We start from the raw sequence: 13,037 nt of genomic DNA, 5'->3' as shown, positions 1-13,037 counted from the left end.
AAGAGGCCATAGATAGGAGAAGGATGGACACTAACGATAGGTTGGTACAGCAGTCAGTCAGGAAAACATCTAGCAGTCAGGCTAATCCTATGGAAGTAAGGCAACAACAAATACCTCGGAAGAAGCCAGTGAGGCATAATATCCCTAATAGGGCAACAAGGCCCTTTTCCCCAAAGAAATTGACTCATCTGCCCTTTCACAATAGAAATAACAGAGGAAGGGGGATTAGGGAAAGAGGAAGGGGCTCGAGATGATAGGAAAGGCGCCTCTCATCACTCGGCCACACCAGTGGGGGGTTGCCTGGCAAATCACTGGAAGGTATGGCAGGAACTGGGAGCAGAGCAGTGGGTGTTGGAGGTTCTCAGAGTCCAGTATTTGATTCTGTTCGAAGTATCCCCACCCCTGACAGAACAGCCATTGCTTCACCTCGCTTATGCTCAAGAACCTCAGAAGGCTTTTATTCTGCAAGAGGAAGTGAAGAAGATGATGGAAAAAGGGGCTGTGGAACAAGTATCCATGCCGTCAAAGGGGTTTTACAGCAGGATTTTCCTGGTACCCAAAGCCAGTGGGGACTGGAGGACAGTAATAGACCTGTCAACTTTGGATCTGTTTATAAGAAAAACCAGGTTCAAAATGGAAACTCCAAAGACGGTTCTACAAGCAGTCAGGATCAGGGACTGTATGCTGACGATCGACTTTAAAGACACATACTTTCAGATCCCAGTCCATCAGTCTTCCAGGAAATTTCTCCGCTTCAGTCTGGCAGAGAAAGTTTTCGAGTTCAAAGTTCTGTGCTTTGGATTGACAACATCTCAAGTATTTACAAGTGTGTTCGCTCTCGTGTCGACATGGGCGCATGCTCAGGGGATCAGGCTAATAAGATATCTAGACGATTGGCTGATGATAGCAAAGTCCAGAGAGAAATTACTCAGGGACAGAGCGATCCTTCTACAGTTTTGTCACAGCTTAGGCATTGTGATAAATCGGGAGAAGTCGCAGTTTGATCCAAGTCAACGGCTGGTGTTTCAGGGAATGGTCATACACACAATAAAAGCCAGAGTATTCCCAACAGACCAGAGAGTAGAGAAATGCAAACAAGTGGTGAAGGCCTTTCTAAAAAAACAAACACAGCCAGCAAAACAGTGGCAGGTAGTACTGGGAGTTCTAACTTCCTTGGAGAAGCTAGTACCACAAGGGAGGTTACATCTTTGGTCTCTACAATGGAGGATGAAGGAGTTCTGGTCGCCAATAGTAGGTCACCCCTACGAGCAGATTCCCTTGTCGGCAGAAGTGAGGAAAGACCTGCTGTGGTGGGTGAAGGACAGCAATCTGACAGTGGGTGTTCCCCTTCAGCAACCCTCACCAGATCTCTTGCTGTTCTCAGATGCGTCATTAGAAGGTTGGGAGCGCATATGGAGGAGCTGATGGTTTCAGTGAAATGGAGCGGCGAGGACAAACTCCATATAAACGTGCTGGAACTAAAAGAAGCATTTCTGGCACTACAGGAATTCCGGGAGAGGGTGCAGGGGCATTCAGTGGTTTTGATGTCAGACAACACCACAGTAGTAGCTTACATAAACAAACAAGGAGGTCTAGTGTCTTGACAGTTACATATGATGACAGTTCAACTTCATCAGTGGGCTGTAGAGAACGTGGTAGACATCGGGGCCAGATATATTCCGGGAAAAAGAAACGTGGTGGCCGACAAGTTGAGCAGAAGGGATCAGATCCTGGGAATGGAGTGGTCCTTGCACCAACAAGTTGTGGACAGAATGCTCAGGTTGTGGGAAAGGCCGATCATAGACCTATTCGTAACCAGGTACAAGAAGAAGTTGGGAGTTTATTGTTCGGTAGTCCTGGACGTAGAGGCAATAGCAGAAGACGCTCTACAACACCCATGGGACAATCTGGACGTCTACGCATTTCCTCCTTTTTGTCTAATCCGTCAGGTTCTGAACAGGGTAATGTGGTCTCAGAACCTCAGAATGACTCTGGTAGCTCCGTTATGGCCAAAGGCGGAATGGTTTCCGGACCTCTTGGAACTCCAGATAGACGTACCAAGAGAGTTACCACCATGGAACAACCTGCTATGTCAGCCTCACGTGGAGAGGTACCACCGGTCGGTGAAGTCGCTATCGCTTCATGGGTGGAAACTGTCGAGTATCTCTTGCGAGCGAGAGGGTTTTCGTAAAAAGCAGCAGCGCACATGGCAGGAAATATCAGAAGGTCATCGGCAGCAGTATACCAAGGGAAATGGTCGGCATACTTTGATTGGTGTCGTAGAGGGAACTTGTCTCCTCTCGGTACCATTATTCAGCAATTAGCAGACTTTCTGATATATCTCAGGACAGAAAGGCATATGTCTGTGTCTGCAGTGAAGGGGTACAGGGTGGCTCTAGCCTCGGTCTTACGCATGAAAGGCGTGGACATTTCATCTTCATGGGAGTTGGCCATGTTGATGAAGAGCTTTGAGCAGTCATGCTTACCAAAGGAACTGAAAGCCCCAGATTGGGATTTGACCATGGTACTGAGTAGTCTGACAAAACCCCCCCTACAAACCACTAAGGCAGTCCACAGATAGGAGCCTGACCCTAAAGAGTCTTCTTATTGGCCCTAGCTTCAACCAAAAGGGTGGGGGAGCTACATGGCCTGTCGTCTATGGTAAAGCACTCGAGAGGTTGGAAGTCAATGGCATTCGAGTTTGTGCCAGAATTCGTGGCCAAGACTCAAAACCCATCAGTAGTGGACAGCAGGTTTGACACTTTTGTAGATAATGACAAAGATGAGATGCTTGTGTGTCCCGTCAGGGTAACAAGAGAGTACTTAAGGAGGACAAGGCACCTCAGGCCGGGGTGCAGGAGGTTGTTCGTAAGTACAGGATTGATTGATTGATTATGGAATTTAGGGCATAGCCCAAGCGCCGTAAGTACAGGACGGAACAAAAAGGAAGTGTCCAGGAATACAATATCGTTTTGGCTAAGAGAAATGATCAGGAATGCCTACATGACAGAAGGCAAGGGGTCAGATAGCCAGGAGAAGGCTAGGGCTCATGACATTAGGGGCTTGAGTGCTTCTTTGGCATTCCAGAAGAATATGTCTGTCGAGAGAATTCTGAAAGCTGGTGTTTGGAAACGCCAAACGACTTTCACTTCCTTTTATTTAAAAGATGTTACCCATAGATCCTTGGATACCTTTTCCTTGGGTCCAGTGGTGGCGGCCCAGCAAGTGGTATAGCTCATCCAGTACCCCTGGTGGATCAGTTAGTGTCTAGTCTAAGATGAAGGTATGAAAGTAGAATGAATGGGATGACTGGTCTTTTTGTCTTTACTACTTTCTTTCTACTCCTTTACCTACGGGCAGTATGAAGGAGAGTACCATCATGAGCTGGAACGGACTAGATGCAGGTGAGGTGGTCAGCCATACTGTAAAGTTATGTTAGAGTATAGTATACTTTCCAGTAGCAACACACCCCTCTCAGTAGTTGGAAGGGAGGGGTGATGGTAGATCCAGACACAAGGGAAAAGAGTGGTTTATGAGAATAGGGGGTCCCCTATTTCCCCATAGTTTATAAACCATGGCATGATACCAGCAACGAGTGATGGAAACCAATAGATCTCCTTATATCTTTGGTTCAAAGGTTATAGTGCATTCTCTTAGAATTCTCCCAATATTCGAAAATGGATTTAGGTGGCAAACTCCCAGTCAGTTACAGACTTACCTCCCTCCAATAAGTAAGTCTATCCTAATGTTAAGACCAAAGGTTTGTTTCGTATATGAACAAATGACAAATTTGTAACTAATTTGTATTTTTCATAACTAACTAACCTGAGGTCTTAACAGTTAAAGGGCCCACCTCGAACCACCCCTCTAGCAGTCTAACTGGGTTAGAAGTATAACTGGCGGGTCGGTCACACGGCGCCGAGGGCATTCTGGGTATACATGCCCTGTGACCTGGTATAAATGCCAATAGTCCCTGGATTGCACAAGTTTAATTTAATTCTACCGGTTTCCAGCTTGGCGCTAGTAAATCCTAATGTTAAGACCGAAGATTTGCTAGTTATGAAAAACAAATACAAATTTGTCATATTGTGATGTCAGGAACTCTTCAATTTAAGGAATGTCAATACAGCATAGCATTTTTGTAATATTCATTATAAATAAATAAATTTTTTTTTTCAGATCAAAGGAATAGCTATTACAGTAAAATTTGCTGAGCCTCATGTTAAAAAAGAACCCAAACCGGTACGTATTATGAATTGTTCATGTTTATAATGTACATTTACAAAGATGTAAAGGTAGGATATGGCCAGTTGTTGTTTCATCATTATCTATGGTCATGTAATATTGTGGCGGAATCAAAGCTAAGTAAAAAAACAAGCAAACTCCCAGCTCACACATTCCCCTTTACGTTACTTTTTACCTGCAGGACAATTGGTTTAACGATATACTGGACACAAAACACAAACACGTTCTCACCTCAGGCTCCGGATACTCAGGGATAGGCTGTGCTGTCCGCTGGATATAGGCTAGCCGAGACACAACCACCGCCGATAATCACGACACAAACCAACCAACCGAGAACCACAATCCAACAACTACTTAAGTCAACAAATCACTGAGCAAACGAACACAGACAGCTCGAAACAACACGACAACCACATGACTTACCCCAGCACAACAACCCCAACACCAGCGCTGCCCCAAAGACACCGAAATGCACTACCAACCTCTTCCACTTCACCACAACCAGACAGACACATGCACAACAACTTTACAACACCAAAATCAGTCAAATAACACAACATCAACTGACCACCAATGGATAATGGCTGCCAAAACTAACTCTGACTTCACCGGACGCCTTACTGCTTTCGACTCCCATAACACACTCCCGCCACTGATATACACAACAGAGCGCCACAACAGACACACGCTTACGACCGCCATTCAATCACTCCCATTTATTCTTCCACCAATATCTCTCTCTCTCTCTCTCTCTCTCTCTCTCTCTCTCTCTCTCTCTCTCTCTCTCTCTCTCTCTCTCTCTCTCTCTCTCTCAACCCTTGGAGACATTGTCAGATATAAACTACCATCATTACTCCACCATATTTTTACTTTTACATTAGACAGTAACTTTTATAATTATAACTGTGAAAGCTAAACTTTGCATATTTGAAGCCAGTTATTGCAGATATAATTATAGCTCTAACTTTGGAACAGTTTCAGTACTGTAGATGATAATAGCTTTCTTGCATTGTCATTTTGTGGTATTTCTGTTAACAAGCTAAAAAAGCAAATGAAGTTATTCTCTGTGTTGGTATGCACATATTTGGTAGTTGTATAATGAGACTTATATAAGTATCTTATCAAGTAATTACATAGCAAAAATTTCTAAGTTGCTCTGCACCTTAAATTCAAAACTCATGGTAGCCCTTCAATCGTTTTTTGTAAGTGACCAGTCCCGCCCACTAATGGGAATACTGGGAACGACCGAGCAACCAACCTCATTCTGTTTCTGCCATTCTAGATGTAAATAAGGGATTTTGACGTAGGAAAAATCTATTTCTGGGCGAGGAAGCCGTGTCGCCCAGTGAAATGAGTCCTCTTTAGCACTATTTCTAGTAAAATATTGCTATAATACCAGAGAACTGCTAAATTGGACATGTCAGAAGTCTCTGACTCGCTCACCTAAATAAAAGTGTCGGTATAAAACTGGGGCGAGTGTTAAACACTACCACAGCAACCCCTCCAATTAGCCTTTTCCTCATCAAAAGACCCTAAATACGGGGAGCCGACCCATAGGTCACACCTAGCTACCCTGTTGAAGGAGTCTGTGATGTCATACTTATCGATAGCATTGAAGCTTGGTGCACAGCAAGGGTGGGGAAAAATAGGGGGGATTTCACTGGGCGACACGGCTTCCTCGCCCAGAAAAAGATTATTCCTACGTCAAAATCCCTTTTCTGGGCTCGCAGTGTCGCTCCGTGAAAATTGTACCAGAGAAAAAAAACACCAAGCTACACCCCTCTGAAATGAAATACAATATTAAATTGAACTCAGAAGGGTTAAAGAAAACAAAAAAATAGTCTAGAATTGGAAAAATACAATTTATTATTTACAAAATATACCATATAGCAATAACATGTGGCAACAAAACACGCACATAATAAAATAATTACCAATAATTTGTATAAACGTAACACTACACCAATTCTAACAAACTAAGGACATTTGCTGAGGTAGGTAAAATGTTAATGAGGCTGGCATAATGGAAAAGATTCATATGACACAAGGATGGTACTATATTGATGTAGTAGCAGGAGACACTGGTCTCCCTACAGCTATTGCATGATATTTAAGATCCTCCAAAGACTTAAGGTAATGCTTTTTGAAAACCAAGGGTGACTTCCAACCAGTATACTTCTTCAGATCATCAAAGTTCATATATTTGAAGAAATTTACAGAAGTTGCTATAGCCCGAATGTCATGCACCTTGGGAAATGACCCTGGGCTGGCTTTCTTGATAAAATACAAAATCTGCTGCCTAATGCCCTTTAGGGATAGTGTACCACCATCGTTTCTAATGAAAAGGGGGCCTACGGAATAGGTAGATGTTCTAGATAAATAGTCCTTAAGAGTTTTAACAGGACATAAAGATGGATCCTGCGGAAGCGGAACAATCTTCCATGGAGACCACCTCATCAAAGGGTCTTCATTCTTAGCCAGAAATTCTTTATTTGGCGAAAGCAACACGTCCCCCGAGGAAAGGAACTCTATATGCGCTTCATCTCTAGATAAAGATGACAGCTCCGGTATCCTGGCACCTGAAGCCAGACTCAATAAAAACAGTGTCTTACGCAAAAGGGTTTGGTAATCACATTTGGAGTTGTCTGTTTCCGAGGCTAACCTAAAGGTGGGTACACACGTGAGAGCTGAACCTTGTATGTGTAACTGAGTTACGCATATACGGTTACAAGGTGTCAAAATGTTGAGGACGAACCGTAACCACGTTAAGCACGTAACTTCATTTCAATCCACTGCGATCATCAGTCTATCTCTGTCCGGGTTGTTTACCGACGATGGCCACCATGCAAGTAGCAGCTGCCGCGTATATTTATATATATTATTTAACGAAGATGAAGCGAAATAAAAGAAGATGGTGGCAATCAAGGTTATATACTAGAAGGGTAGAATACAGTGGTCGGGAATTACTCGCTGACATGAGATTCCAAGAAGTTTCTGGCCACAGTAAAGTCTGTTCTTCGTAATAACTAATAAATTGAAGGACCTCTTCGTCACTTCAATCAGCCATGGTAGACATATACGTACTGACTGACCAAAACAAGGGACTCTACTATGGACGGCCTTGTTCATAGTCGGTGTTAACAAGTTCAGTAACCTCTGTTGTTACGCGTGTAATACAGGTCCCGTCCACATATGGCGTAACGTTCAAAGAGACCTCCCTTTGATTCGGGCCCAAAGACCGACAATTGCCGGGACGGAGGGCGAACGGAGCCTCGAACCTCGTGGGTTCGGGGTTCGGGTTCGAGGAACCATCCACACTTGCGTTTTTGTTACAAGAATCGGTTACAATACAAGGTTCGGTTCGCACGTGTGTACCCACCTTAAGAACATCGTTAAGAAACCATGACACTGACGACGGTCTGTGAATGGGCCGCAGGCGTGCACATGCCCTTGGGATAGAGGTGAAATAAGACTCAGTTAGATTGATACCAAACCCAAGAAGAAAAATCTTTTTCAGAGTTGACTTAGTGGTTGTTATTGTTGCAGCTGCCAAGCCTTGTTCAAACGAAGACCTGAAGAAGGTTATAGCCACGTTCATTGTCATTACTTTGATATTTGATTCTCTGAGGAATGAAGACAATTTCTTAACTGCTGAATCATACTGGCGAAGTGTAGATTCTCACTTGTCTGACTCCAAGAACAAAATGTTATGTGGATCAATGTCCCCTACTCTCTTACCTGCAAACTTCATGAAATCCATAAAGTTAGGGTTTTGTGAAGACCTGAGGAATCGAACACAGTCCTCGTTTGAACTTGTTGCGACAGCCTCAAGTCCGGGAGAGGGTGAGGACGAAGACCTAGTTCCAGGAGAAGGGGAAACCAATTGCCCTTGGGCCAGTGAGGAGCTATGAGAGCCACCTGACCTACGAAGGATCTCAACTTGTGCAGCACCTTCAGGAGAAGGTTCACTGGAGGGAATAAATAAATCTTCGTCCACTGGTTCCAATCTATACTCAGGGCGTCCGTAGCGTTTGCTAGAGGGTCCAGATTTGGGGCTACGTAACAAGGCAGCTTGTGGTTTGCCTCTGTAGCAAACAGATCTACTTCCAGACCCGGAGGTACTCTTTTTGCAAACCCTCTTGAAGGATTCGTTGGTCCAATGGTGACCATTCTGACTCCAGGGGGACTGATCAAGACAGTGCGTCTGCCACACTACATTGTGGACTCCTGCCAGATGGGTAGCCGACAAATGCCAGGTGTTCTTGGCTGCTAGAGAAAAAATTGCTACCATCACATGGTTCACATGACTTGACTTTGAACCACCCCTGTTTATACAGTGTACCACTACCGCACTGTCGAGGACCAACCTGATATGAGTCTTCTTTGGAGGACGGAGCTTTTTTAAAGTCAGAAACACTGCCATAGCTTCCAGAATGTTGATGTGAAGCTTTTGGAACTGAGGTGACCAAGTTCCCTGAACCTTCTCGTGCTGTGAATAACCTCCCCAACCTGTCAGTGATGCGTCCGTATGCACCACTAGGGACGGGGGAGGAAACTGCAACGGTAACTCTTTGGCTAGGTTTGTGGCCTTTGTCCATGGGCGCAGACGTTTTCTGAGAATCAGAGGTATCCGGGCGAACTTGTCCCGACACTTGGCATTTGCCTTTGAACGCCAAACTCGATTGATGTCCTTGAGCTTGGCTTTCAACAGAACGTCTGTGACCGAGCCAAACTGGAGCGAGCCTAGGATCCTCTCCTGATTCCTTCTCGAAGTCTTTTTGCATTTTAAGAATTGTCTTGTTGCCTTGGCAATCTCCTTCCTCTTCCCTGCTGGAATGGAAAGTGTGTGTGAATCCAAGTCCCAATGAATACCTAGCCACTGGAACTTGGACTATGGAGTCAACCAGGACTTGGCCATGTTGATCTTGAACCCTATATATTCCAGGAAAGACATGACCTTGTCCGTGGCTTTCATACACTTGTCTTTGTCCATCTCCCAGATTAGCCAGTTGTCTAGGTACGCCACCACCAATATACCCTGAGACCTTAGCTCCTGCACCACTGCCTCCGCCAGTTTCGTGAAAACCCTTGGTGCTATATTCAGCCCGAAGGGCATTACCTTGAAGGAGTAGGCTTCTTTCCCTAGTTTGAAGCCGAGGAATGGTCGGAAGTGCCGAGCTATCGGGACATGATAATAGGCGTCTGTAAGATCTATAGAGGTGGTGACGGCCCCACGGGGAAGTAAGGTCCGCACCTGAGAGATAGTCAGCATTTTGAACTTGTCGCAACGAATGTACAAGTTTAAACGGGACAAGTCTAAGATCACCCTTCTTTTGTCGGTCCCTTTCTTTGGGACGCTGAATAGACGACCCTGAAATTTCAAGTTCTTTGTCCTGGAGACTGCTCCCTTCTGGAGAAGGTCCCTGGAGTAATCCCTCAACTCTTGCGTTGGTTCCTGATAGAACTAGATGGGTGGAGGAGGACTTTTGATCCAACTCCAGCCTAGGCCTCTGGATACTATGCTTTTCGCCCAACTGCTGAACCCCCAACGATGACGAAAGAGGTACAGCCTGCCTCCTACCTGAGAAACTTCATTGAGATGATGAGGGCCGGGATCCTCTTCCTGACCTCGCACCTCTAGCTCGCCCTTGGGCTCTGGCTCCTCCGCGCTGACGAAAGGATCCTCTAGCCCTGCCACCCCTAGCAACCCTGGTAAAGGGGTGAAATGTCCGACTCTCATAGACTGGGTTAAAAGCAGGCGACACTGAATACTGTGGGGAAACCTGTTGGTTAGTCGACGGCAAAAGGAGGAAGACAAATTGATGCTGTGCTTGAGGCTGAGCCTTAGAAGTCGAAGGCTGGGATACTTGCTGAATTGGAACAGCTTGTAGCACAGGATGCTGTGTGGAACTGGAAAGGTTGGAACTTCCTTTGCCTCTTTCTAGCCCTAAAACTGGAGGGAGAAGAATCTGATTCCTTTGAAAGGAATTCCCCAACCTGATGCTTTGGTTAAGACCGTGGTGAATGCCTCGCTCTGAACCTCGTTACTGCCGAAGCTGGAAGAAATCTGCACCCCAGATTGAGGAAGCCAGAAGCTTGTTGGGTTCGTGCCTGATCGTAGCCTCAGATAGAACTGCTTCCTGCAATTTCCTAGCAACCGCAAAGTCGTACAAGTCACATTGCATGCCCAAAAGTAACGACTTTGCAATGACCTTAAGCAGTGGCTCCTGAGCACACTCCCAAGCCGCCGTCTCTGTCATCACTAGGGAGTTAAGAGACCTTGCGAGACGTGTCTTAGCATCAAATTCGGCTTGGATCAGTGCGTCTGACAGCCTAGGAAGGCGCTCACTAAACAAAGTGATTGCACAGTCAGGCTTCAGCTTGCCTACCGAGAATGTAGCTGGCAAATCCTCCCACAAATCCTCCCTACCTGGGAGTAGCAATGATGTGGGATCTGTCCCCTCCAATAAGCTGGGGGCATGGCTTGTACCCGAGTCACTGTGCCTCCTGGGGGCGGGTTTTTTTAAGTTCTGCTACCTTTGATGTAAAAGGTAAAGGGTTCCCGTCATCAGTTGTAAACATTGTGAAAGGGCTTTTAAATGCTGTTACTCTAGTATTTGAGCAGTTCCACTCTTCTAGGCTCCGTATCCATGTTTGCTGAGCCTGATCTCTGGAAAGGATAACAGTCTCCTTGGGGACCTTATCCTCTCTAACCAGAGCTGCCTCCGTAAGCCTAACATAACCTATAAATGGTGGCTGTAACCCTTCAGGGAAGAACTCTAAATCCTCAAGTCTACGTGTGCCACAACCTTCTATAGTCAACATCCCGTTGACAAACGGAGCGAAGTTCGCCACCCTCCAAGGATTACCAGGGTGGAACGGAGGGAGCGTGGACCCGTCAGGCATGCTCTGAGCTTGCACCAAGCTACTAGAAGGTGCCGGAACTGCCGACTCCTGTCTGAGACCTGCAATCAAGGAGTCCTGTGCACCTAACCTTTTAAACACTTCTTCAAACCTTGCTGCAACTGAGCTGACTAAGCTACCAAGGCTACTGACATGATTTAAAATATTCGTGTTGAACTGGTCTTGGTCACGAAAGGAGAATCCTCCTGCCCCCCCCCCTGCGGTACCTTATGAGGTTATCCGATCCCTAGACGTTGATGGAACTTGTGGGGCAATAGGAAGAATTCCCTCCCTGAGACCTTGGATTTGAAGACTAAGAAAGAGACTTTATCTTAGGTCTAATATGTGTATGAACCCCTGGCGCCTGCCCAGGCCTTGGCTTTGTCTCTGATCTGCCTTTAAGCAAGGTTTTACCTGAAGGTTTTTTCTTTAATTTAGGAATCACAGAGAAGGAATGCGACCTGGAAGGGGGCAATCCTCCTGTGAAACCCATGAAGGAATTGGAAGTAGAGGGAGAGGAAGAATCAGAGTCACTCGAGGAAAGACCCCGGTGACCAACTAAGCTAGCCTCATTAACACTGTTACCTGTACCCATATCTAGTGTAACGGGCAAATCCTCAACCACTTCAAGTGAGACTCCTTCCAAGCCAAGGTCCGGCAATTCTGCCTCTTGCTGTTTTATAACTGAGTCTTGGATTGATTTGATAATTGGTGCTGCTACTTTTGGGTCAACGTATCCGGCAGATTTCCCGGCTGGGAAGATCAAAGTCGCCATATCTTGAGACAAAATATACGGCTTAGCCTTCCCTACGTTCCGTCCAAACCCTCCAACCCAGATCTTGAGGGTGGAGAGTGCAGCATCCTTAACAGACTGCTCAGCCTGTAATGCAAGGAATGTGTCAATACCGAGTAAATTCCTTGAACATTATGCTTATAAATGTTGAATAATCAATGTAATTTAATTTAAAGGAGTTTTTATTGTTCATTTATTTGATTTGCATTCTTTTATTTTATTTAATTTTTTTTTTTTTTTTTTTTTTTTTTTTTGTTTTTTTTTTAAATAACAAGTAGTGTAATATAATTTCATCACAATATACATAGAACAAGCAGTGCGGTAACTTACCGAAGAGGTAGCCTGTTGTACCAAGTCGTAGCAGGCAAAGCAGTTTTCGTGATGCCAGACCACGGAATCAGTAAGCAACACTGCGCACGGGGCGTGGCTCCGGCAAACGTCATGGCCGCACGGATCTTGCAGTGCAGCACTACAGCCGGCAACCAGACACTGAGTGGCCTGTAAGTGCAATAATATATAAGAACAATTGTACAAACTTATTAGGATAATTATGATAAAAATATTATATGCCGGAGCATTCCGGACTGAAACATATACTATAAAAAATATATATATATTCCTATATTTACGTCCGGGAATGTAAGAAAATAAACAACCCGGAGCTGTATGACCCGGGGTGGGGGGTACACGAAGTAACCCGGGACGGCCACATGAACTCGCAAGTTCCGTGGCAAAATAAAAATAAAAATAATGAAAACTAAAATAACAAATATACCGTATATACTCGCATATCATGCAACTTTTGAAACCTAATTTTGAAGCTAATTTTAAAGGGGTCGCATCATACACGCGGTATAAAATTAGCGTACCTTCTATGCTTTCCCAAATCGGCAGAATGCGATAGTTACTACCGGAGGAAAACAGTAGTCATGCTTTACTTGTACTTCACTATATCCAGTGATATTGTATGCATTCTCATATTTGACTATTGTATTTTTAAAAATTACAAAAGAGCGATCGTGCGCCATTTGCATTATTTTGGTTTATACAGCATGGTTTAGCTATTCTAGTCTAACCATCTATAATTCCAAATCAG

General features: G+C 44.9%; 1 protein-coding gene across 1 annotated transcript in view; it reads left to right on the top strand.

Annotated features, from left to right (window-relative positions):
• Positions 1-13,037, top strand: part of LOC135214835 (uncharacterized) — a 234,841-nt gene that overhangs the window by 206,629 nt on the left and 15,175 nt on the right. Inside the window, exon 22 of the mRNA XM_064249233.1 lies at positions 4,180-4,242. Coding sequence (XP_064105303.1) covers positions 4,180-4,242 — 63 coding nt within the window. The remainder of the gene's footprint in view (positions 1-4,179; positions 4,243-13,037) is intronic.

The sequence above is a fragment of the Macrobrachium nipponense genome, chromosome 46 (genome assembly GCF_015104395.2).
Source record: "Macrobrachium nipponense isolate FS-2020 chromosome 46, ASM1510439v2, whole genome shotgun sequence".
NCBI lineage: Eukaryota > Metazoa > Arthropoda > Malacostraca > Decapoda > Palaemonidae > Macrobrachium > Macrobrachium nipponense.
This window is presented reverse-complemented; position numbering and strand designations above follow the sequence as displayed.